This window comes from Lepus europaeus, chromosome 2, assembly GCF_033115175.1.
Source record: "Lepus europaeus isolate LE1 chromosome 2, mLepTim1.pri, whole genome shotgun sequence".
In the NCBI taxonomy this organism is placed as follows: Eukaryota; Metazoa; Chordata; class Mammalia; order Lagomorpha; family Leporidae; genus Lepus; species Lepus europaeus.
This window is the reverse complement of record NC_084828.1, coordinates 125,138,123-125,164,204: the sequence shown is the minus strand read 5'-3', so window position 1 is coordinate 125,164,204 and position 26,082 is coordinate 125,138,123. Positions and strand designations below refer to the sequence as shown.

The window sequence follows — 26,082 nt, the reverse complement described above, 5'->3', positions numbered from 1 at the left end:
TATCAAAAATACAAAATGCTTCTAAATCTGAAACTTCATGTTGGCTATAGTAAAGTCTATGCAAGTACTGCAAAACCCATAAAAATGTGAAATCATAAATACTTGTGGTCCCAAGCATTTCACATCAGGGATATTCAAACTATAATGCAGAAAAAACAAGTGAATCTGGCTGTGCTTATAGAGCCTAGCAGAAAACTTTTTAGTTTCTTCCTCCTAAGGACATCCCTCATGGAAATGCTGTGATTGTTAGATAGAGTGACCATCTAACTTATTATCCAAACTGGGACACTTTGAGATTAAAAGGAGGTTCTGGGCCGGTGCCGTGGCTTAACAAGCTAATCCTCCGCCTTGCAGCGCCGGCACACCGGGTTCTAGTCCTGGTTGCGGCGCCGGATTCTATCCCGGTTGCCCCTCTTCCAGGCCAGCTCTCTGCACCCGCATGGGAGACCAGGAGAAGCACCTGGCTCCTGGCTTCGAATCAGCGCGATGCGCCGGCCGCAGCGGCCATTGGAGGGTGAACCAATGGCAAAAAGGAAGACCTTTCTCTCTGTCTCTCTTACTATCCAATCTGCCTGTCTAAAAAAAAAAAAAAAAAGGTTCTGTAAAAATAGTGTCAGATATAAAGCAGGACGTTATCTTTTTTTTTTTTTTTTTGACAGAGAGAAAGGTCTTCCTTCTGTTGGTTCACCCCCCCAAATGGCCGCCCCGGCTGGCGCTGGCTGCACCGATCAGGAGCCAGGAGCTTCCTCCTGGTCTCCCACACGGGTGCAGGGTCCCAAGCACTTGGGCCATCCTCCACTGCCTTCCTGTGCCACAGCAGAGAGCTGGACTGGAAGAGGAGCAGCCGGAACTAGAACGCGGCGCCCATATGGGATGCCGACGCTGCAGGCGGAGGATTAGCCAAGTGAGCCATGGCGCCAGCCCCAGGGCAGTATCTTGGCATAGCTGGATTGTATATTCATTATAGTACTAGATAATGCATGTAGGGGCTGGCATTGTGGTACAGCAGGTTAAGCAACTCCTGTACGAGCACTGGTTCTCATCCTGGCTGTTGGGCTTCCGATCCATTTCCCTGCCTGGGAAAGCAGTGAAAGATGGCCAAAGTTTGGACCTTTGCCACCCATGTGGGAGACCACATGGAGTTCAAGGCTCCTGGCTTTGGTGTGGCCCAGCCCAGCTATTGCAGCCATCTGGGAGTCAACCCAAAGGATGGGAGATAACTGCCATTCCCCCCTCCTCCCAACTCCCCCACGATCTTTCAAATAAATAAATCATAAGTCTTTTGTTAAACAAAGATAATGCATATAAGTTATTTCTACATCTAGTTGATTATATCACATAGTGTATAAGTGGTAGTTTTATTGAATTTAAAAGTTTATACGTACCCATGTATGGCTATGTATTAAAGTCTTCCCTTTAAAAGAAATGCTTTGGAGCCAGTGTTATGGTATAGCTGGTAAAATTTCCGCCTGTGACATTGGCATCCTACGTGGATACTGGTTCAAGTCTCGTCTACTCTGCTTCCAATCCAGCTCCTTGCTAATGGCCTGATAACACAGCAGAAGATGGCCCAAGTCATTGGGCCCCTGCACCCATGTGGGAGACCTGCAAGAGGCTCCTGGTTCCTGGCTTCGACCTGGCCCAGCCCTGGCCATTGCAGCCATTTGGGGGAGTGAACCAGGGATTGGAAGATTTCTATCCCTCTGTCTCTTCCTCTCTCCTCTGTAACTCTGCTGTTCTTTGAATAAAGAATTAAATGTTTTGAATTGATAACTCAGAACATCATAAGTTTTCATTTGTGTGCCTTTTTGGAGCTGGCAGCAGTTCACCATTTTTTAAAAATAGACCTAATCTTCTTTTGTATTAATATTTGCAGGTGGAGAATGCTGGAGGAGACCTTAAGGATGGCCGTCACCATCATGAAGGCGCTGTTGTCATTTTGGATGCTGGTGCTCAGTATGGGAAAGTTATAGACCGAAGAGTGAGGGAACTATTTGTGCAGTCTGAAATCTTCCCCTTGGAAACACCAGCGTTTGCTATAAAAGAACAAGGATTCCGGTAGACTTTTCATTATCGTTTTTATGAAGAGATTGAGCTTGGGTCGTGGGATATTTTATTATTGATTTGCTTGAACACTGCATTTTTCTTTTTTCTTTCTTTTTTTTTTTTTTTTTTTTTTGAGAGGCAGAGTGGATAGTGAGAGAGACAGAGAGAAAGGTTTTCCTTTTTGCTCTTGGTTCACCTTCCAATGGCCGCTGCGGCCAGCGCATCGCGCTGATCCGAAGCCAGGAGCCAGGTGCTTCTCCTGGTCTCCCATGCGGGTACAGGGCCCAAGCACTTGGGCCATCCTCCACTGCCTTCCTGGGCCATAGCAGAGAGCTGGCCTGGAAGAGGGGCAACCGGGATAGAATCCGGCGCCCCGACCGGGACTAGAACCCGGTGTGCCAGCGCCACAAGGCGGAGGATTAGCCTGTTAAGCCACGGCGCCAGCCAAACACTGCATTTTTCTATGGAAATAAGATAGAGAATGGTTTTGAGAAGTTTCCCATGGTTCTGATTTGAAAGAGAGGGGTGGAAAAGAGGGATTAAGCTTTCAGTTAAGAAGATCACCAGGGCCAGTGCTGTAGCGCAGCAGGTTAAAGCTCAGCCTACAGCACTGCCATCCCATATGGGTACTGGTTTGAGTCCCAACTGTGCCGCTTCTGAACCAACTCTCTACTATGACCTGGGAAAGTGGCAGAAGATTTGGGCCCCTGCAGCCGCATGGAAGACCCAAAAGAAGCTCTTGACTCCTGGCTTCAGATCAGCTCCGCTGTGGCTGTTGTGGTCATCTGGGGAGTGAACCAGTGGAATGGAAGACCTCTCTCTCTGGCTCTACTTCTCTCTGTAACTCTGTCTTTCAAATAAATAAAATAATTCTTTCAAAAAAATTACCTTAATTTTAACTTTACAGTTAGAAGAACCTATCTGAATATTTGTTGGCCAGAGTTGTATGCAGGTGTTAAGGTTGTTTATTCATCCTAAAAGTGCTTAATCCAAGGGAATTACATAAAATTAGCTAGAATACCCAAAAGAGAAGAAATCTGTTTACAACAAATCTGTTTTGCTTCCTGTTCCAAGAGGCTAGGTTCTAAAGTATGAAAAATATTTCCTAAGTCTTAATATAAGGATTAACTCCAATAGCTTATACCCTTAGAACTGGTCAGAAAAACAGCCAACATCTGTACAATGTCTTTTTAAAAAGATTTTCTTATTTATTTAAAGTTTATTCATTTGAAAGGCAGAAAGAGAGACATCTTCCATCTGCTCACTGCCTCCCCACAATCCTGTAACGTCTGGAGCTGGGGCTAGGCCAGACTGAAGCCAGGAGCCTAGAACTCAGTCTGGGTCTCCCATGTGAGTAGTAGGAACCCAAGTACTTGATCCATTATCTGCTACCTCATAGGGTATGCATTATCAGGAAGCTGGAACTAGAAGCAAAGCCAGGACTCAAAAAACCCAGAACTCCTGTATGGGATGTGGACATCCTAAGCAGCCAGCTTAACCACTGTGCCAAAAACCTTAACAACTATTTCTGGTTAATGCTGTTCTTCCTCCCCTTCCCCTCCCCTCTTCCTCCCTCCCTCCCTTTCTTCATGATTTATATATTTATATATTTATTTTAAAATCAGTGTTAGAAGCAAAGAGAGAGATTTTCCATTCTCTGGTTCACTCTCCAGACGGCTTCAACAGCCAGGACTGGTCCAAGCCGAAGCCAGGAGCTTCTTCCAGGTCTCCCATGTGGGCACAGGGCCCAAGCCCTTGGGCAGTCTTCCACTTCTTTTCCAGGTACATCATCAGGGAGCTGGATAGGAAGTGGAGCAGCCAGGATTCAAATCGATGTCTGTGTGGGGTGCAGGTAGCACAGGTGGTGACTTAACCTGCTATGCCATGATGCCAGCCCCTGCTGTACCTTTTTCACATAGAATTATTCTTCTTTATTAGAGTGTTTTTTTTTCTAGAAGCAAACAATTGCAGTTTGTCCTTAGTTGGCACAGGAACACCCCTCTACCACCATTTTTTTTTTTTTCTTAGATTTTCTTTCAAAGGTAGGGTATGGTGGGAGAGGAAGATAGAAAATCCATCTACTAGTTTACTTTCTAAATGACTGCAATAGCCAGGTCTGTTCCATGCTTAGGCCAGGAGCCAGAAACTCCATTCTAGTTTCTCACATCAGTGGCAGGGGCCCCAATTCTTTCACTGCCATCCCAGGCACATTAGCTGGGGTCTGGGTCAGAAACAGAGTATCCAGGTCTCCAATCAGCACTCTGATATGGGATGCCTATTTTGGAAGTGGTAGTTTAATACAGTGGACCACAGTGCTGGCCCTGGCACATAAATATTAATAGACATGCCATGCATCTCCAAGAATATATTTTACTTTTCTTTGAAACAATTGTTTTACAAATGAGAAAATGGTTAAAAGAACTTGTAAAGACTTGATAGACATGTGCAGTGCATATTGTTCTGTGTATTTATTTGGAAGGCAGAGTTAGAGAAGCAGGGGCAAAGGCAGAGGGAAGTCTTCAATCCACTGGTTTACTCCCAAATGGTTGCAATGGCTGGAGCTGGGCTGATTCAAAGCCAGGAGCTTCATCTGGGTCTCTGATGTGGGTGCAGGGGCCCAAAGACTTGGGCCATCTTCCATTGCTTTCCCAGGCACATTAGCAGGGAGCTGGATTGGAAGTGGAACAGCCGGACTCAAACCAGTACCCATATGGGTTGCCAGCACTGCAGGTGGCAGCTTTACCCACTATGCCACAGGGCTAGCCTCTCTGTGATTTCTTCATTCTAAAGTAGAGTGCAGTGAAAATCAAAAAAGGCAGGTTTACATTTTTTTTTCTTTTAAGATTTATTTGAGAGGCAGTGTTACAGACAGAAGTCTTCCATCCGTTGATTCACTCCCCCAGTGGCCACAATAGCTGGAGCTGGACAGTTCTGAAGCCAGGAGCTTCTTCCAGGTCTCCCATATAGGTGCAGGGGCCCAAGCACTTGGGCTATCCTCCAGTGCCTTGCCAGGCATTTTAGCAGGGAGCTGGATCAGAAGTGGAGCAGCTGGGACTTCAACCTTTGCCCATATGGGATGTAGGCGCCACAGGCAGCAGCTTACTATGCCACAGCACAGGCCCCAGGTAGATTTAAATTGATCTCTATCCCAGTTTTAGGATACAGATTAAAAACCACACTCCTTTAAATGGTAAATTTTAAAGATGTGCTCTTTGAGTTTATCTAATTCAGCTGTGTTGATGTACTAGCAAGAATTAATTTAATAAACTGAGAAATCTGAATGGCTGTGTGTCAGACCTAAGCCCTGCCATTTTCCCCCTCCTAAAACAAAACATCCTTTGTAAACATACTTTAGATTAGGGTGACCACATACTTGGCAATAGAAATCTGTGTTTCCTGTTAGTTGATCATAAACAGTTCCTAGGTCCAATTTCTTTAGAGGTTTTTTTCTTTTCTGTAGTATGGAGAAGATTAGGAACTGTATAGCACTGTGGCTTTTTTAACCATAATTCTTTGGCTGAAGTACCTGTTTGACCACCTTTCTTCTAGAATAAATGTTAACTTTGTAACATCAGAGACATCTTAACCCACCGATTTTAGAACTTTGATTTGCCTGATACATAAAATTGATATTTGGGATAACTTAGGGTTTGTTTGGCCTTCTAATAGCACTTGTAACAGCACACATTAGTTTCAGAATAGCACTATGAGAAGCAGACTTCAGTGATTAGCTCTTCTCAAGATTTATGGAGATAAGAATTTTCATAATTGGTTTAAGTACTGCTTGACTTTTATCCTTCACTAAGTCCATCACATTTTAAAAATAGAACTAAGAATCTTAGAGCCTTGAGTTGTTTAGCAGATTAATGAAGAATGCTGGGCCATCCTGTGTTATCCTTTATAAAGCTAAATATACTGAGATTCTGGAAGTCTTTATCAGTATGTTTTATAGAATTTTATTTTATGGGGTTTTTTTTGAAAAATATATTTTCATTTTTAGGTAGGGTGACAGAGAAAAAACACTTCCATCTGGTGATTCACTTCCCAAATGCCCTCAGCAACCAGGGCTGTGCCAGGCCAAAAGCAGGGGCCTAGAACTCCATCTAGGTCTCCTATGTGGGTAATAGGGGCCCAAACATTGAGCCGTCTTCTGCTTCCCCAGGCACAATTAGCAGGGAGCTAGATTGGAAGCAGAGCAGCCAGGACTCAGCCAGCACTCTGATTTAGGTTGCTGGCATTGCAAGTGGTGGCTTAGGCTGCTTCACCACAACACTGGCTCCCTGATGATTTTAATAGTAAACTTAAGGAATAGTGCAGAAGACAGATAATATTAAAAACATGTACTTGCATGTAAGACAACTCAGAAAAGTTTAGTAAATGAATGGAATCTACCGTATGATTAAGATGTACACAAATACCATTTAATTGCCATCAATAAGAAATGTGCTTGCTTTAAAGAAATTAAATAATTGGCATTATTCAGAAAAATTAAACAGGTTTATTTGTATTTGTTATATGGTTGAACTTCTAAAGCTTTTTCACTGACACATTTTGACCGTTTAATCATTTAAGATCCTGCATTTATATTAAAAGTCCACACACAAATGAAAATGAAAAAACGGCCAATACCTGATTTCTGTCCTCCATTTTTCTACTCATAGCTATAAACTTGGGTACCTTTTGATGCTGTGGGAAAAAAAAAAAACTTAACTTTGGAAATACTAATAAGAAAAAAAAATTTTTTGAAGATAAAATATTTCCCATCACAGTAGATTCTTAAGCACGTTGTCTATGTGTGCTGCCTGCTAGCTGGATGTCTTTTGGCATGATTTTTACACGTGTGGCACAGATGGTGCCCAGGTTGATATCTTCAGAAAGGCCAACCAGAGAGGCTCACTTGCCTCCTGCAAGGTACCAATCATTGTGCTCTGGAAATACAGATCTGTTTTGAGGTTCTGAGCAATTTCCCGTGCCAGATGCCAGGCAGAGAGTTTGCTGCCTGATGTCACTAAGTGTCACAGTACCAGGCCTGTAATGATGAGTTTCTTCACCTCACCAGTAGAGGGTGTGCTCTGGTAAGCAACTTTTGTAGTCAGTTGTTTCTTGCATGCTTTACCAGCAGTTTGTGGGCAGTCTGCTGTGAAAGAGCCATAGTATAGAGACCTCCTTCCTTACCTGTTCTCCTTCAGCTGGAGCTGGGTCAGATGGAGACAGCAAAGTGGCAGCTGCTGGAACACAGTTGAAAGGTGGCATTCTGTGTGTGTGTGTGTGTGTGTGTGTTGATTTATTATTATTTTTAAAGATTTATTTATGTACTTGAAAATCAGTTACACAGAGAGAGAAGGAGAGGCAGACGGGGTGGGGGAAGGGAAGGAGGGTTCCATCTGCTGGTTCACTCCCCAGAGGCCACAATGGCCAGAGCTGTGCTGATCCGAAGCTAGGAGCTGCTTCCGGGTCTCCCACACATGTGCAGGAGCTCAAGGACTTGGGCCGTCTTCTGCTTTTCCAGGCCATAGAAGAGAGCTGGATTGGAAGTGGAGCAGCCAGGACTTGAACCGGCACCTATATGGGATGCCGGCACTGCAGGCTGCGGCTTTACCCGCTACGCCACATTGCCGGCCCCTATTTTTATCTTTTTTTTTTTTTTTTTTAAGATTGATTTATTTATTTGAAAGTCAAAGTAAACACAGAGGAGAGGCAGAGAGAGAGGTCTTACATGCACTGGTTCACTCCCCAACTTCCCGCAGTGGCTGCAGCTGTGCTGATCTGGAGCCAGGAGCTTCCTCCGGGTCTTCCCACGTGAGTACAGGGGCTCAAGGATTTGGACCATCTTCTACTGCTTTCCCAGTCGATAGCAGAGAGCTGGATCAGAAGTGGAGCAGCTGGGATTCAAACCAGTGCCCATATGGGATGACGGCATTGCAGGCGGCGACTTCACCCGTTGTGCCACAGTGCCAGTCCCATAGACTTAGTTTTTATTTATTTGAAAGGCAGAGTTAGAGAGGAGAGAAAGATCTTCCATGTGCTGGTTCAATCCCCAGATGATTGCAATGGCTAGGGGTGTCCACAGTTTTCTTCCAGGTCTCCCATGTGGGTGAAGGAGCCTAAGGACTTGGACCATCTGGCACTGCTTTCTTAGGCACATTAGCAGGGAGCTGGATCAGAAGTAGAGCAGGCAGGTCTCAAACCAGCACCCATATGGGATGCCCTCTTTATAGGTGGAAGCTTAACCTGCTATGACACAACGCTGGCCCCCATACTTTGTGTTTTGTTCTGAACTATCCAGGGTATTCCTAATGCCTTTAGTTGTTCTGTGACTGATGTTACTCTTGTCCTCAAAGGGGACCTGTGTTTTTTACATTTCCTTTCAGAATTTTTCTTTACTTCATTGAAGAGGAAATAATAACAAATTCATGCTTTCACAGATAGTATCATTGTTTTTTTAAATATATTTGGAAGTTTTGTGTTTACTAACAATTGAATGCTGAGTTGATGGACATTGCAGTACAATACAGTGAAAATAATTAAGCTCTGTAGGATATTAACTGGCTATGATAAAAATCTAGATCTGTTGCAGTATACCAAAGATAAAACAAAATCTTTGAATCTGTGTTGTTTCCCTCAGAGTATCAAAGAGAGAACATAGACTTTGTGAAAACGTGAGCAGTAGAGGTGGCTCATAACTGTCTTCTTTAAATCCACAGTGCTATTATAATCTCTGGAGGACCCAACTCTGTGTATGCCGAGGACGCTCCCTGGTTTGATCCAGCAATATTCACTATTGGCAAGCCTGTTCTTGGGATTTGCTATGGCATGCAGGTATATCTTGAAAAGTTGCTTGAAGAGTTTACTTACATTTTATTGTTTGTGACTCATACTCTTTTAGTATTTTCTCTCTTTAGGATATTTACTTGGCTGAGATAGTTTGTATATACTGCGGCTATGTGTGAATTGTACACTAATGTGGCCAAATTGACCCGATAGTGAATCTGCCATCAGAAAAGTAAACTTCTTAACAAAACATTGTCCAACAAATCTATAGAAAAGTTGCAGAAATACAGATTGAATATCCCTTATTTGAAAACCAAAATGCTCTGAAATCTGAGATGGTAGGTTGTTACCATCTCATCCACAGATTCCATTTAGTGTTGACATTATGCTGAAGAGTTTTGGAGTTTGAATATTCAGGTTTTTGGATGTTTGGATAGGAGTGTTCAACTGGTAAAGTATGCACATATCCCCACCAAAAAAACTCCAAAATCTAAAACACTTTGGTTCCAAGCATTTGGGGATACTTAACCTATGGTACACAGAGCTTCTGTATTCCTTTGCCCAGTTTTCTAATTGTTGACATTTTTGAACCATTTGAGGAAGTTTGATGTGATGTCCTGTTACTTTTATATTTTAAGTTCTCGGATGCTCTTCTACAGAATCATAATACAACTATTAAAACTAGGACATTCATGCTGGTACGTTGTTACCATCTCATCCACAGATTCCATTCTTTTTCTCTTTGATGTCACTTCTAGGGCATGATTCCAGTCCAGGACCATGTGTAATATTTGTCATATCTCTTTAGACTCCTTTATTCTGAAGCAAAACAGTTCCTTGGTGGTTATTTTCTTTTCTTTTATGATCTTGATTTTGACAGTATTTTTTAAAAGCACATACCAGTTCCTTTGTACACTATCCCTCGATTTTTGTGTAATGTTTCATCATTTCTAGTTTTGGATTATACATTTTTAGCAAGAGTATCCTGAGAGTGATGCTATGCTCCTCTTCAATGTGTCTTTCCAAGAAGCACACAGTGTTGATTTATAACATGGAAAATGATCTTAATTTTGATCATTTGGTTAAGATGATGTCTGCTGTGTTTCTCATTAATAAATATATTTACCTGGGTGTTGTCTCAAAATGAGTAATAGATGAGTATTGTAAATCAAGACGTCAAAGTTCCTATTTAGGGGCAGGTGTTTGGCGTAGGGGTTAAGATGCTGCTTGGGCTGCCCACATCCAGTGTTAGAATGCCTGATTTAAGTCTTGGTTCTTCTGATCCAGCGTCCTGCTAGTGCACACCCTTCGAGACAGCAGATAGTGGCTCAAGTACTTGGGTCCCTGTCACTCACATGGCAGACCCAGATTTGTGTTCCAAGCTCTTGGCTTTGTCCTGGTCCACCCATGACTGTTGCTGGCATTTAGGGAGTAAACCAGTTGGTGGAAGCACTATATCATCTCACTCTTGCTTTTGCTCTCGTTCTCCACTCTTCTACCCTCTCTTTCTCAGTTTCAAATAAAATGAAAATAGGTAAAATGCTTTTAAGGTTTGTATTGTTTCCTGTGAGTAAATTTTTAAAAAAATATTTTTCTTTCAAATTACCTTTTTTTGAAAGATTTATTTATTTATTTATTTGAAAGTCAGAGTTACACACAGAGAGAAGGAGAGGCAGAGAGAGAGGTCTTCCATCCACTGGTTCACTCCCCAAATGACCGCCATGGCCATAGCTGAGCTGATCTGAAGCCAGGAGCTTCTTCTGGGTCTCCCATGTGGGTGCAGGGGCCCCAGGACTTGGACCAGAGTTAATGTTTTAGAATCTGTTTTGACTGCTTTGTTGTCATTTTGCTTACTTTTCCTTTTTTTTAAGTGTTTTTTTTTTTTTCAGCAGTTTTAGTTTCACAACAAAATTGAGAAGAAAGTGTAGAGTAGTTGCCCCATATTCCCCCATCCTCACACATGCATAGCTTCTCCAATTATCAACATCGCATATAGGAGTAGCACATTTGTTAGGATCGGTGAATGTGTAACAACTCATCATTACTACCTAAAGTGCATAATTTATGTTAAGGTTCTCGCTTGGTGTTGTACATTCTGTGAGCTTGCACAGCTGTATAATGACATGCAGTTTGTGTTATGTTGTCACACACAGAATTTTTACTGCCCAACAAATCCTCTGTGCTCTGCGTATCCATCTCTCCCCCCAAACCTCTGGCAACCACTGATCTTTTCACTTTCTCCACAATTCTGCCTTTTCCAGAATATCATACAATTTGAAGTCATGTAGTATGTAGCCTTTTCAGGGTGGCTTCTTTTGCTTAGTAATCTGCATTTAAGAATTCTCTGTCTTTTCATGGCTTGATGGTACATTTCTTTTTATCACTGAATAGTCCTTTGTGTGGATATACCACAGTTTATTCATTCACCTACTAAAGGGCATCTTGGTGGTTTTCAAGTTTTGCCATTTATATGATAAAGGTGTATAATCTTGCAGGTGTTTGGGCAAATTTAAGTTTTCAACTTCTTGAGTAAATTCTAAGATGAGCAATAAGTGTATCCTGTGATAAGAGTGTGTTTAATTTTGTAAGAAGCTGCCGAACTGTCTTCCAAAGTAGCTGTACCATTTTGCATTCTCACCAGCAAATGAGAGTTCCTGTTGTTCTATATGCTTGTCAGCATTTGATGTTGTGACATTCTGGAATTTGGTCTATTTACTTTAGTGTAGATTTATTAGACGAGTAGAATTTTTTTTTTTTTTTCAAAAGATTTTATTTATTTGAGAGGTAGAATCACTGACAGAGGGAGAAACAGAAAGGTCTTCCATTTGCTGATTCACTCCCCAAATGGTGGCAGTGGCTTAAGCTCCAAAGCCAGGAGCCAGGAGCTTCTTTCTTCTGGGTCTCACATGCAGGTGCAGGGGCCCAAGCACTTGGGCCGTCTTCCACTGCCTTCCCAGGCTATATGCAGCTGGATCGGAAGAGGACCATCTGGGACATAATGTGGCACCCAGATGGGATGCCAGCACTGCAGGTGGAGAAGCCCACTATGCCATAGCACCAGCCCCAGAATGTTGTTATTAAACGATAGAAAGTTAATACTGGGGGGGGTGAACATTGTGGCATAGTAGGTAAGCTGTCACCTTTGATACCAGCATACTATATGACCACTGGTTCATGTTCCAGCTGCTCTACTTCTTCCTCCTCTTCCTTCTCTTCCTCCTCCTCCTCCTCCTCCTCCTCCTCCTCCCCCCCTTCTCCCTCCTCCCCCCTCCTCCCTCCTCCCCCCTCCTCCCCCGTCCCCCTCCCCCGTCCCCCTCCCTCCTCCTCCTCACTCCTCCTCCCTCCTCCTCCTTCCTCCTCCTTTTTTTTTTTTTTTTATTTGACAGGCAGAGTTAGAGACAGAGAGAAAGGTCTTCCTTCCGTAGGTTCACCCCCCAAATGGCCACTACTGCCGGCGCTGCACTGATCTGAAGCCAGGAGCCAGGAGCTTCCTCCTGGTCTCCCACGCGGGTACAGGGGCCCAAGCTCTTGTGCCATCCTCCACTGCCTTCTCAGGCCATAGCAGCGAGCTGGACTGGAAGAGGAGCAACCGAAACTAGATCTCTGTGGCCATATGGGATGCCAGTGCCGCAGGCAGAGGATTAACCAAGTGAGCCATGGTGCCAGGCCCCCAGCTGCTCTACTTCTAATCCAGCTCCCTGCTCATGGCCTAGGAAAAGCAGCAGCAGATGATCCAAGTGCTTCGGCTGCTGCCACCCGTGTGGGAGACTAGGAAGAGGCTCTTGGCTTTGGCCTGGCCCATTCCTGGTTGTTGGGGCTGTCTTGGGAGTGAACCACCAGATGGAAAAGTTCTGTTTCTCAGCCGGCGCCGCGGCTCAATAGGCTAATCCTCCTCCTTATGGCACCAGCACACTGGGTTCTAGTCCCAGTCAGGGCACCGGATTCTGTCCCGGTTGCCCCTCTTCCAGGCCAGCTCTCTGCTGTGGCCAGGGAGTGCAGTGGAGGATGGCCCAAGTGCTTGGGCCCTGCACCCGCATGGGAGACCAGGAGAAGCACCTGGCTCCTGGCTTCGGATCAGCTCGGTGCGCCGGCCGCAGCGCACCAGCCGCGGTGGCCAAAAAAAAAAAAAAAAAAAAAAAGGGAAAGTTCTGTTTCTCCCTCTCTGTATAATTGTGCCTTTCAAATAAATAAGTCAATCTTGAAAAGAAAAGAAAAAAGTAAATTCTTAGGGGTGGGCATCTGGCCTACTCATTAAGACACTTACAATCCCACATTAGAGTGTTTGGGTTTGATTCCTGGCTGTGGCTCTTCATGTAGACCTAGGAGGCAGTGGTTGTGGCATAAGTAATCGGATTCCTACCACCCCTGTGGGTGGCCTGGATTGAGTTGCACCCCCTAGCTTTGGCCCTGGTCCAGCCTCTGCCACTGCAGGCAGTTGGAAAGTGAATTGGTAGATTCACTGAGCCGGTAACATGCTAAATTCTCACTTATAAAAATGTTTTAATTGGGTAAGATTAATTACTAACGAGATAGGAATAGAAATAGAAACATTTAAAGAGCGTTATCACTGATGGTGGTCAGCAAAATGGTTATCTGGTGAAGAAAATTTTTAACAATGTCTCTTATTTAACTAGGTCTTCTGAGTTAGTTTAGGGAACTGTTCTTGAATAATAGATTATTAGTTGATGTTACGGTCTTTTGTCTTTTCCAGTGTCGAAAGTAGGGTTCTGTTTTCATCTCAGGTTTCTTCTTTCCTAAGAACAGACAAATAAACATAAATGACTTTGAATTAATTTATTTAGATTGTGAATTATCTTAACCTCTTTTGCCTTTTGCCTATTGGCTTTTGCATCTACTAATGTGGAAGGGATAACAAGGTTAAGATAGAAATGGAGTTAATCTAATTGTGAGAACCTAATTAACCAAAGTGGAGTTGGTGTTAATTAAAATAATCATACTTAATTTTCTCATGATATTCTGACCCTCATTGATTATTGATAAATATGGTAATTTTCAGTTTCTTGCATATAAGTCTCAATAATAAAAATATATTCATTTCTCCCAGTGATTCAGTTAATTCCTTAATTCCTTAGATTGAAGATAATTTTGCAATTTTAATAAGTGGACAAAACGGCACTTTTTCCAGTCTTTTTGAAAGTGTTCTTTGATATGAATATCACACAAAGGGAAGCTATTTAAAGTAGAAAGTGAACAGATCAATTTGTTTTCTCTAGCTTTGGAGCTTTCAGTAAAGGTTAAGTGTTTGCTTAAGAATGTTTAATGTTTTTATTTTTATTCTTGAGACAAACAGAATATTAGAAGGAAGATGATCAGCAGCTGTACAAGATTTAGTTTTCTTTTAATAACTTGCTATGGTTTTGATTAGACGAAATACTTGTCATTAAAAATGTGTCAAGTACAAAAGCTACAACTGTGAGTATTTTCTTTTCTTGGTAGTAAGCACTTTATAGTAAAAGGCTCTCCTCCCCCCTTATTCTCTGAAAAGCTTTAACTGGTAATTATGAATTTGACTTGGAAAAAAAATGATTATTCTCCCTACCAACCGTAGAAGTGCCTGCATCCTGAGTTGAATATTGGAAATTGACTGGCTTTTTTAAATATACTTTTGTCCTAGGATTAAGTATATTCACGTAACATATTGGTTTTCTTTGCCAGAGTAGTTAGTGTTAATCATGTAGTGCTACTTATACTAACAACCATTTGATTTAATTATACTGAGAGTCATTATAACAGTCTTAAGGAAGAGTCTCAGTGTTATTTTTTACACTCACAATAAAATACATCTGGAAAATGCTCTCAATTTGAGAGAGTGGCTTAGAATTTCCTTTTTTAGACATTCCCTATGTAATTATAAGGCCAGAGTTTTATGTCATTAACTGGGGTATTTTATGACAACCAAAGCCAGAGCTGCTCATGTTAAATTCATAAAAAATTGCCTTTATTATCATCTAAACCTTCATAACAGAAAATGGAATAGTCCTTTGGCCAAAAAATGTTCTTCCATAAAATATTAGTATAGATGAGTCCAAAAGACTACCATTGTTAGTGAATGATAATTTTAGCACCAAAGGGGTGGATATTTACTCCCCCCCAAGTCCTTCTGAAATTTCAGTAATTTAGTGGTCTTAAATACTAAATAATAAGTCGTTTTATCATTAATTGGCCTCTCCTGTGTGTCTTTCTGATTGCTTCCTGGTAATTCTAGCTACATCAGAAGAAAGGTCTGTTCTGCTCATTGCTCCCCTTATTACTGATTTATCTCCCACCCCTACTCAGCATAAGAAATGGAATGTAGGTAGAACTTTTGAAACTCCTTTTATAGCTTTCTTCTCACAGTCCTCTCTTCCTGTCAAAGGTCACCACTTTTTCAGAATTTTGTTATTGATTCCGTTTTTTGGCTTTATATAAATGGAATCAAACTGCCTGAATTATTTTTAGGTTTGAGTTTCATTCACGTGAATACATTTAAACATGTTACTCATTTCTGCTCTTGGTCATTTGAATATAGCACAAATTATTTTTACAATCCCAAGTTTGTGTAGTTTTTTTTTTTATTTTTATTTTTGAGATTACAGACAGTACTGCCATCAGTGTTTTTGTACTTTTGGTGTTGTATATACTGCAGGTTAGTTGGGAGTAGAAATGTTGAGTTGCTCATTATGTGCATTTACAGCCTCACTGGGTAATGGTATTTTCTTCCTTTTAATTTATTAAAGTTTTATATGTACATGCCTTCTGTTCTCGATTCCTGCCAACACTGATGTAGTCATATTTTATTTTTATATTTGCATACCTGGGTAGATATTCAGTGGGATCACATTGTAGATTGAAAAAAAAATTTTAAAGACTTATTTATTATTTTACTTGAAAGAGTTACACAGAGAGAGACGTCTTCCATCTGATGGTTCACACCCAATTGGCCGTAACAGCCAGAGCTGCGCCAATCTGAAGCCAGGAAGAGCCTCCTCCTGGTCTCCCACACAGGTGCAGGGACCCAAGGACTTGGGCCATCTTCTACTGCTTTCTCAGGCCATAGCAGAGAGATGGATCAGAAGTGGAGCAGCCAGGTTTCGAACCAGTGCCCATATGGGATACTGGTGCTTCAAGCCAGGGTGTTAACCCGCTACGCCATAGCGCTGGCCCCAAAACATTTTTAAAGGCTTATTTATTTTGAAAGTGTTACAGAGCAGAGTGTGTGGGGGGGTGAGGGGTGGTGGGGGTTCTTTGATCCACTGATGTACTCCCCAGGTTTCCAGAAGGGCCAGGGTTGGGCCAGGCTGAAGTCAGGAACTTCTTCTGGGTCTCCCATGTGGGTAGCAGGGGCCCATACACTTGGACCATCTTCTGCTTTTTCTAGGCCATTAGCAGGGAGCTGATAAGTGGAACACTTGGGACTCAAACTGGTGCCCATATTGGGTGCTGGCGCTGCAGACAGCAGTTCAGCTTACTGAGCCACAGCACTGGCCCCTTAGTGAAATTTCCTAAAAGGAAGCTTCTAAGTGTGACTGAGTGAAACCAGAATTTGAACCTAGGCACTTTGGTGTGTGCATCCCAAGCAGCATCTGCTGTGCCAGATATCCTCCTCTGAAACTTGTACTTAAGAATGTAAGACCTATATTTTTAATAGGTGAATTAGAATAGATTGAATGGAAAATATGTAGTGTTTACAATAAAATAACCTTAGGTTAAAAGATACTTTTTTAAAGGTTCTCTTGTGTTCTTTTTTTAAGATGATTTATTTATATAAATAAAGGCAGAAGGACAGAGAGAGAGACAGAGACCTCCCATCAGCTGGACCACTCCCAAATGGCTGCAACAGCTGGAACTGGGTTAGGCCAAAGCTGAGAGCCAAGAATTCCATCTGAGTCTCCCATGTGGGTAGCAGGGAACCAAGCACTTGAAACATCCTTCCCAGGCACATTAGCTACTGTCCAGCAACCAGGACTTGAACCAGCACTCTCATGTGAGATACTGGAGTATAAATAGCTACTTAACACAGTGCACCACAGTATAGGCCCTTGGGTTTAAATTTCTAATCCAGTTTTGTTTTATAACCATACCTCTTGGGGCTGGTGCCATGGCGCAGTGGGTTAATTCTCCACCTGCAGCGCCAGCATCCCATATGGGCGCTGGTTCTAGTCCCTGCTGCTCCTCTTCTGATCCACCTCTCTGCTATGGCCTGGGAAAGCAGTGGAGATGGCTCAAGTGCTTGGGCCTGTGCTTGGGCCTGTGCATGGAATACCCAGCAGAAGCTCCTGGCTTCAGATTGGCTCAGCTCCTGCCATTACAGCCATTTGGGGAGTGAATCAGCAGATTGGAGACCTTTGTCTCTCCCTTTCACTGTCTGTAACTGCCTCTCAAATAAATAAAGTCTTTAAAAACATCATACCTCTTAATAGCTGCATAACTGTTCATAATACCAAGTTAACTACATTTGTCAAACTCCCCTTAATTTTTGGGTGCAAATCTAATAGTATTTTGAAAACAGAAATATAAACTATTAAATCAGCATAGCAAAAAAGACTTTTTCTTCTGATTTATATTAACATCAGTTCATTTTCTCTTTGAACAGATGATGAATAAGGTATTTGGAGGTACTGTGCACAAAAAAAGTGTTAGAGAAGATGGAGTCTTCAACATTAGTGTGGATAATACATGCTCATTATTCAGGTATTTTTTTAGGTTAATAAAGAGGTTAACGTTGGTACTGTTATGCATCAAAACTGGAGATTTCTGTAATTCATAAACTAAATTAGGGTCATAGTATTGGCCAGAGGTATAGTTGTCAAATTTGCCTTCCATTTAAATGTCAAAGACAGAGAATGGTGGTGATGCTCCTTAGGAATAAGGATGGTACCCACATAGTAACCTAAAAGCACAACATCTGTGCATTGGTGGGAATGTTGGAATTGCTCATTCTCATGCCAGCATTTATTGTTTCCCTTTTCACTGTTTGGAGTATAATTTTTAAACATTAGTGTGCCAGATGTGACAAATGGGTAATGTTTCAAACTGTCCTTTGAGTATAATATTCATGAATAAATGTTTGCCTACTAACTTCTTCGTGGATATTTGTGACCTATCCCTTTGCTGTAATCAGTACTAAATGAGTGTATTATTCCCTTCTTTCTCTTTCTCCATTGAGGTATAATTGTATCTTGGTGTACAGTCTTTTTAATATAATGAAAGCATTTTTATTGCTGGTGGTAAAAGATTCTGTAGCTCAAATCTGTTTAAAAATTGATGCATAAACTGTTAGCTTTTTGGAAGCATTGATCTTTTGCTTTGCTGAGAAAAAACTAAAATGTCCTAAAGTTTGTATTATTATTTTCTTTAAGATTTATTTATTTTATATGAAAGGTAGTTATAGGCAGAGGCAGAGAGAGAAGGAGAGGGGGAGGGGCTCTTCCATCCACTGATTCACTCCCCCAGATGGCTAAAACAGCTGGAGCTGCACTGATTCGAAGCCAAGAGCTTCTTCTGGGTCTCCCATGTGGGTGCAGGGGCCCAAGGACTTGGGCTATCTTCCACTGCTTTCTCAGGCCATAGCAGAGAGCTGGATTGGAACTGGAGCAGCCGAGACTCGAAATGGTGTCCATATAAGACGCTGGCACTGCAGGCGGCAGCTTTACCTGCTATGCCACAGTGCTGGCCTCTGTATTATGTTTTTTAGTCACTTAATTTGTTTGTTTTTTGAGGATTTTCTTTGCTTTATGTAAAGTCCACTTGATGGTAGAGTTTTTTAACCTAAATTTCATTTTAAAACCACTTTTTCTCCTAACTGTATTATGCCTATAAAAATATGGGTTTATGAATTAGTGAGTACATGAAGTTACTTTTTCTTTTAAGATTTATTTATTTGAAAAGTAGAAAGGGGGAGAGACAGATCCTCCATCCACAGGTTCTCTCCCAAAATGGCTGTAATGACTGGGGCTAGACCAACAGGAAGCCAGGAACCTGGAATCCCATCCGAGTCTTTCACAGAGGTATCAGGAGCCCCAATTACTTGGGCTATCTTCCAGGGTCCGGATTTGCAGAAAGCTGGGATTAGGAGTTGGGAATTGAACCCAGACACTTGAGAGTGAGACGTTAAGTAGTAAATACAAGGCTAACCACCTACTCCCCTATAACATAACAACTCCATTGATTAGTATCTAAATTAATTCTTAATGATTTATTCCAAAATGGATAGATCAGAAATTTCAAGATGCATCCCATGAACTTATTTTTGTCTAAAATGCAGAGTCGAAGGGTCTTCAGCATGTTCACGAGGGTCTGGCATTGTGGTATAGTAGGTAAAGCCATCACCTGTGACAAAAACAGCATCCCATATGGGTGCCAGTTCCAGTCACGGCTGCTCTACTCTAGTCCAACTCCCTGCTGATGTCCTGGGAGAAACAGCAAAAGATGGCCCAGTGATTGGGCCCCTGCATGCACGTGGGAGACTTGGATAAAACTTTTGGCTTCGGCCTGGCCCAGCCCTGGCTATTGGGGCCATCTGGGTAATGAACCAGAGGATAAGAGATCTCTCTGTCTCTCTCCCCTTCTCGCTTTGTGACTCTTTCAGATAAGTAAGCAAATCTTTAAAAAAAAATTTATGGAAAATTTGTCTTATGAAAGCAAACATGGGCTTAAAATATTTTGCATCAAACTTATTTTCATGAACTTTTGAAATATCTTTGTATAATTCTTTTTTTTTTTAACACAAAACTGGCTGTGACTGGTTCTTACTATCGATGAAGGGCCAAAGTAAGTAGATGATCTTTTTTTAAAAATTTTTTTTCAAGGGAAGATTAATAAAAATATAAACCAAAATTGTTCAAAATATTTTTAAAAACTGAAGCCACTCATTGCTAAAGTTCATTAGAAGTCCAGTGTTTATTTCACTTCATCATGGAGAAGAGGTGTTGATGCTTATATTCACTTTTCTTCAAGTGACTTTGAGAATTGCTTCAGGAATCTTATGTGATCTGGTTAAGATTTTTTTTTCTTTGTCTTTCTAGTTTTAAAATTCTATGATTCCCTCACAACCTACATTATTCTTAAACAACAATAATAACAATAGCAAGATGCCAGAATATCTTTTTGGCATTAATGTACCTTCTGGCTTTATTTTATTTTATTTTTTTTTAAATTTATTTATTTTTTTGACAGGCAGAGTGGACAGTGAGAGAGAGAGAGAGAAAGGTCTTCCTTTTGCCCTTGGTTCACCCTCCAATGGCCGCCGTGGTTGGCACACTGCGGCCGGCGCACCGCGCTGATCCGATGGCAGGAGCCAGGTGCTTCTCCTGGTCTCCCATGGGGTGCAGAACCCAAGCACTTGGGCCATCCTCCACTGCACTCCCTGGCCACAGCAGAGAGCTGGCCTGGAAGAGGGGCAACCGGGACAGAATCCGGTGTGCCGGCGCCGCAAGGTGGAGGATTAGCCTAGTGAGCCGCGGCGCCGGCCTATTTTTAAAGTTTATCTTATTTGAAAGGCAGAGAGGAAAGGGAGCACAAAGTTCACTCCCTTAATGCCTGCAACCACTAGAGCTGGGCTGGGCCAAAGCCAGGAGCCAGGAATTGAATCTATATTCAAATATCTCAAATATCTCAACTACTTGGACCATCTATCACCTGCTGCCTCCCAGGGTGCATTAGCAGGAAGCTGGAATCGGGAGTGGAACTGGGACATCATAGGTGGTATCCTGACCTCTTAACCAAACATTCATCTATTCTTTATTTTTAATGTATGTTTTTGAACTTTAAAGTTATTTAATGTCAAGTTCTAATTATGTAAAAGAATCTTCTTATGGTTGAATTGTTCATATCAGCATCTAGAGAAAGTCCACATATTACATTTGATTAATGCTGGCTAAGTCTCTCAATCTGTAAATGCTCCCCTTCCTCATTTCTTAATTAAATGTTATTAATTTGTTCGACACTAGAGGTCCACATCGCTACTGGGTTGTCACTGTTTCTAGGACTTTTCAGTGAACAGAGTTAGCAGTGGCTATTTGTGAAAGAGAATGCCTATTATTGAAAGAGAAAACAGTCATTATGTATACAATTAAAGTGAAAAATTAGAGTTTTTACTTCTTTGATATCCTGTCTCCTTACACTTAAACTAAAAAGTTGCAATTACTAATTACATTATTTTAACCTACAGTATGACTATATCTAATGTACATTGATGTGGAGTTGCAATATACAGTTCAGTATTATACTGGCATAAAACTACAGATGTAATACTGGTGATTGAAGTGTTAAGGTCTTTAAAATGCAAGATTCTTAAGATAAATCACAATAGAGATACAGTGTTGACATTATTTTGTGATTTCTTGAAGTTATTCTTTCTGTGTATAATTTTACTACCAGCTTAATATATTGTTATTTAATTTTTATGGATTATGTTTCTGAGCTTTAATATTCTTTTATTGACTTTTATAAGAAAATAAATTTAAATTCTAGTAGTATTATACTGTTCCATACTTTTTTCTATTTTTTCATTTATTTGTAAGGCAAATTTGTATTCCTAAAGGGGAAAAACCCATCAATCATGTTTTTAATTAGGAAATTTGTGTGTTATGTTTAATTTTTTTTATGTCTTAGGGGTCTTCAGAAGGAAGAAATTGTTTTGCTTACACATGGAGACAGTGTAGACAAAGTAGCTGATGGATTCAAGGTTGTGGCACGTTCTGGGAACATTGTAGCAGGTGAACACTAAAATCTTTGCAAAGTTCATTAAAATATATATGAAGATTAAACGTGTTTGAATGTGGTTTTTTGATTTTTCATATTTTTGAAAGATACTGTTAATGTGTTAGGGTCATCTTTTAAGGGAACTTAATTTTAGAAGGATTATCTAGAGGTCTCTTGTTTTGAAATACTTTTTAAAATGTTCATCCTAATATAAGCTTTGAAACATAAAATACAGCTTTTACAACTCAGGAAAAATTTGAGAACTGCCCATATTCCTACTATGGTATTTATTTCTTTATCTTAGATTTATTTATGTATTTGAAAGTCAGAGTTAGAGAAGGAGAGGCAGAGAGAGAGAGAACGAACCTGTCTGCTGGTTCACTTCCCAATTGGCCGTAAAGGCTGGAGCTATGCTGATCCGAAACCAGGAGCCAGAAGCTTCCTCTGGGTCTCCCACGCGGGTGCAGGGGCCCAGCCCAAGCACTTGGGTCGTCTTCTACTGCTTTCCCAGGCCATAGCAGAGAGCTGGATCAGAAGTGGAGCATCCAGAACTGGAACTGGCTCCCATATGGGATGCTGGCACTGCAGGTGGTGGCTTTACCTGCTACACCACAGTGCTGGCCCCAGTATTTATTTTTAGTTGCCTATTGTTATGCCTTTCTTAGGTACACATAGGCATGTCTGTTGGAGAAATGCCTGATCACTCAAAACATTTTTCTCACCCAGGGTTGGCAAACTGAGCTTTGGGTCAAATTATCCTGTGGTATGTTTTTTATGTCCAGAGCTAAGGATGGTTCTTGTGTTATTTAAAGTTTATGATAAAACACAGGGAGACTGTATGTATCCCATAAAGCCTAAAATATTTACTCTCTATATTTGGCAGAAAGTTTGCTGATCCATCTTCTAAATAATTTTTGTTCTCTACTTTTTGGAGAAATGATGGGGTTTTGATTTGTTTACTGAATTAATATAATTACTGAATTACTGAATAATATAATAATATAAATATTAGTCCTAGAAATCAGTTAAAGAAAAAGATAGGATTATCAGTGTAGCTGTTTTTGAGATGCCACACCTAATAATAAGTTGGAGAAAAATTATGGATAAACTAAATTGAGTAACCTACTTGCAGTTACTTAACAGGCTAATGTGTTAGCTCTTGTAATAGGAATTATCAAAAATGGATTTTACACCAAAAGGGTTTTATTTTGTATAAAAGATAAATAGTGTAGATGGTCTTATGCATTTTTATTGATTCAGCATATATTTTTGTACCTGCTTTGCGTCAAAGTTCTAGGTGTCAAGGATACAGTAATAAAGCAAAATAGACAAAATCCCCATTTTAATATTGGAAGCACAGAAGGCAGAGAATACACAAATATAGGGTATGTCATGTCAGTGTTTATATTGAAAAGAAAAAGTTAGGCAGGTGTTTGATTAGAATCGCTGCTATGCTTAGAGTTGTTACTATTTTATATGGGATAGTCAGGAGATGTATTCTTATAAAATGGCACTGGACTTAAAGAAAGCACTGAACTGTATCTGTGTGTTTGGGAGAAGAGGAAATAAGCCATGACACTGTTTTAGAGGAACAGCAAGGAAATGTCATGATTAGAGCAGTATAAGCCTGGGAGAGTATACTGGAGACCAGAGCACAGGAACCTTGAGGCATTGTAAACTTCAGACAAAAGAGAGGTGTGATCCAGTGAAGAGAAAAGAAACAAGACCAAAGATTGAAGCAGGAAGAAGAGCTAGGAATGTATTGTAGTAATCAGTAGAGAGACAGTGTTGTCTGGACCAGCATGGTAGAAGTGATTGGATTCTGATACCTTTTGAAGGGAGAGACAGAATACTCTTGGATAGAATGCAAAGTGGGAAGAAAAAGTAGAATCAAGTTTTAACTCCCATGTTTTCTGGTCTGAACAGTTGGAAAGACAAAGTTTCTGTTCACCTGATGGGACAGAGTAGGACTGTGTGTTGCATACTGAATTCAAAATAGTTTATGAAACATCAACATGAAGGTGGCTATGTGTATGTCTGCACTTTATCTAAAGGGGAAAATGGGGCTGGAGGAGGAGGATTGCCCAGCATTTGAGATCAGGAGAGTTTCAGATCATTTGGAATGTGTAGAGAATTGATTTAAAGGCTAAATGCTGACTGACTTCCATATGTAAAGCTGGGCAAGATGAGGAAGATTCAGAAGGACCAGATAGTAAAATAAGAATGGAATCAAGAGAATGGAATTCTGGAAGCCAAATAAAGAAATGTGAGATACCCTGATAGTGAACAATGACTATGAGTTTGGGAGCCTGCCAGGCCTGATTCTTTATACTTTGTATCTGAGAGCCATAAAATAGGGAAAATATTTTTATGTGCACATGTAAAACATCTAACAACTGCTGCTTAATAATTGTCAGAAACACATTAGTCAAACAGATGATGTTATGCAAAAAATATATCATCCAAGAAAGAAAACACTTAGTTTGGTATATAAATTCATTTCATGTAGGAAATTGGTAGCTGCACATTGCATGTGAAATCCTTATGGGACTGAGAACCAAAATGAGAGTGAAATAATCTCTGTGTAGGACTTAACTGCACCATTCTGTAGCTCATTACTTATTATATTAAGAGATATTTGAAAAGATATATTATGGCAGTGGAGCTTTTATTTGTATTATGTATTCTTCCATTGTAGCTAAAACCAACTGCCTGTAGCAGTTTCAACAGTTACAGAGGAAGAAATTGTGGGTATTGGTTGAGTCTTTTTCAGCATGAAAAAATTTTAATTTGTGATCATTTTCTTTGTAAAGGTATTGCAAATGAATCTAAAAAGTTATATGGAGCACAGTTCCACCCTGAAGTTGGCCTTACAGAAAATGGGAAAGTAATACTGAAGAATTTCCTTTATGATATAGCTGGATGCAGTGGGACCTTCACTGTGCAAAACAGAGAACTTGAGTGCATTCGAGAGATCAAAGAGAGAGTAGGCATGTCAAAAGTTTTGGTAAGCAGTTTATCATCTGGAAGTCTACAAAATTGTGTCAATAATGTTGGGACCCAGAACTGGATTCCTCAGTGTAACCCATAAATATTGACTGGGTAAAACATACACTTTGTTTATTGCCCTGTTATATAGTGGTTTTTCGGATATGCTACGTACCTGTGACATAAATAATGCCTTACGGTATTGAGTCAAGCTGCCTGTTTTATATTTTTTAGCTTTCTACTCAATTTTTTTTTCCCATTTCATTTTACCCTGTAGGTTTTACTCAGTGGTGGAGTAGACTCAACAGTTTGTACAGCTTTGCTAAATCGTGCTTTGAACCAAGATCAAGTCATTGCTGTTCACATTGACAATGGCTTTATGAGAAAACGAGAAAGCCAGAGTGTTGAGGAAGCCCTCAAAAAGCTTGGAATTCAGGTCAAAGGTATTGGTGAACCCTAGAAAAGTTAATTTGTTAATCAGCAGTTGTTCGGTCAGATCTAACAGAGTTAACCCCATAAGCTTGTGGTTGGAATTTTTTATTTTTACATCACAGTTGCTTCTAGTTCAAGAAGGGTCTCAGTGTAGTTTTTCAAACCGCTGATTACTAATAATGTTAAACTTAGATTGATGTTATTTTCAGTTATTATTATTATATTCTGTTCTCTGCTGGTGATTAGGCAGTCTTTTCCTACCCCATTTCATGTTATCTATGGGTGACAATACCCAAGACTTCCTGCAGTGGATATGGATATATAGATTATCTTGCAGACAGAAAAGCTTGTGTAGAGAAGGGGGAGTGAGGAGTCTCTAGTCACATTTTTTTTTTAAGGCCAGTAAACTTCTGTTTTTCTTCTTTTTTAAAAGACTTACTTATTTGCAAAGCAGAGTTTCAGAGAGACAGAGAAGCATGGAGGAGAGAGTACAGGGGAGAGAGAGAGTGAATCAAAATTGATCTATATTCTGTCTGTTGGTTCATTCCCCAAATGGCCACAACAGCCAGATTAGGCTAGGCTGAAGCCAGGAACTCCATCCAGGTCTCATATGTGGGTGGCTGGGACTCAAGCAGTTGAGATCTTCTGCTGCTTCCCCCGCATGTTAGCAAGTAGCTGGATCAAAAGGGGAGCAGCCTGCACTCAAACCCACACTGTGATATGGAATGTAGGCATTCCAGGTTTCAGTTTAACTCACTTCTCCACAACACCCATCTCACTAGTAAACTTCTTAGTCCATTTGTATCTATTTTTTTTGTTTTGTTTTAAGATGTATGATTTGAAGGAGTTAGAGAGAACTTTCATGCACTGCTTAACTCCACAGACTCCACATATGGCCACAATGGCCAGGCCAAAGCCAGGAGCCAGGAGCTTCTTCCAGGTCTCCCATGTTATTGGCAGGGGCCCAAACACTTGGGCCATTTTCCCCTGCTTTTCCCAGGCCATTAGAAAGGTGGATCAGAGGTGGAGCAGCTGGGATATGAACTGGTGCCCATGTGGGATGCCAGCGTTGCAGGCGGCAGTTTATCCACCATGCCACAGTGCCAGCCATTTGTAACTGTCTTTTATACTTTCTAAAAATAG

General features: G+C 40.9%; 1 protein-coding gene across 2 annotated transcripts in view; it reads left to right on the top strand.

The window, feature by feature from the left end:
• The window catches only part of GMPS (guanine monophosphate synthase), a 103,721-nt gene that overhangs the window by 55,030 nt on the left and 22,609 nt on the right, over positions 1–26,082 (top strand). For both annotated transcript variants that reach the window (XM_062212643.1, XM_062212650.1), the window contains exons 2-7: positions 1,877–2,058; positions 8,751–8,865; positions 17,411–17,508; positions 21,430–21,533; positions 24,333–24,526; positions 24,785–24,950. In XM_062212643.1, coding sequence (XP_062068627.1) covers positions 1,877–2,058; positions 8,751–8,865; positions 17,411–17,508; positions 21,430–21,533; positions 24,333–24,526; positions 24,785–24,950 — 859 coding nt within the window. The remainder of the gene's footprint in view (positions 1–1,876; positions 2,059–8,750; positions 8,866–17,410; positions 17,509–21,429; positions 21,534–24,332; positions 24,527–24,784; positions 24,951–26,082) is intronic.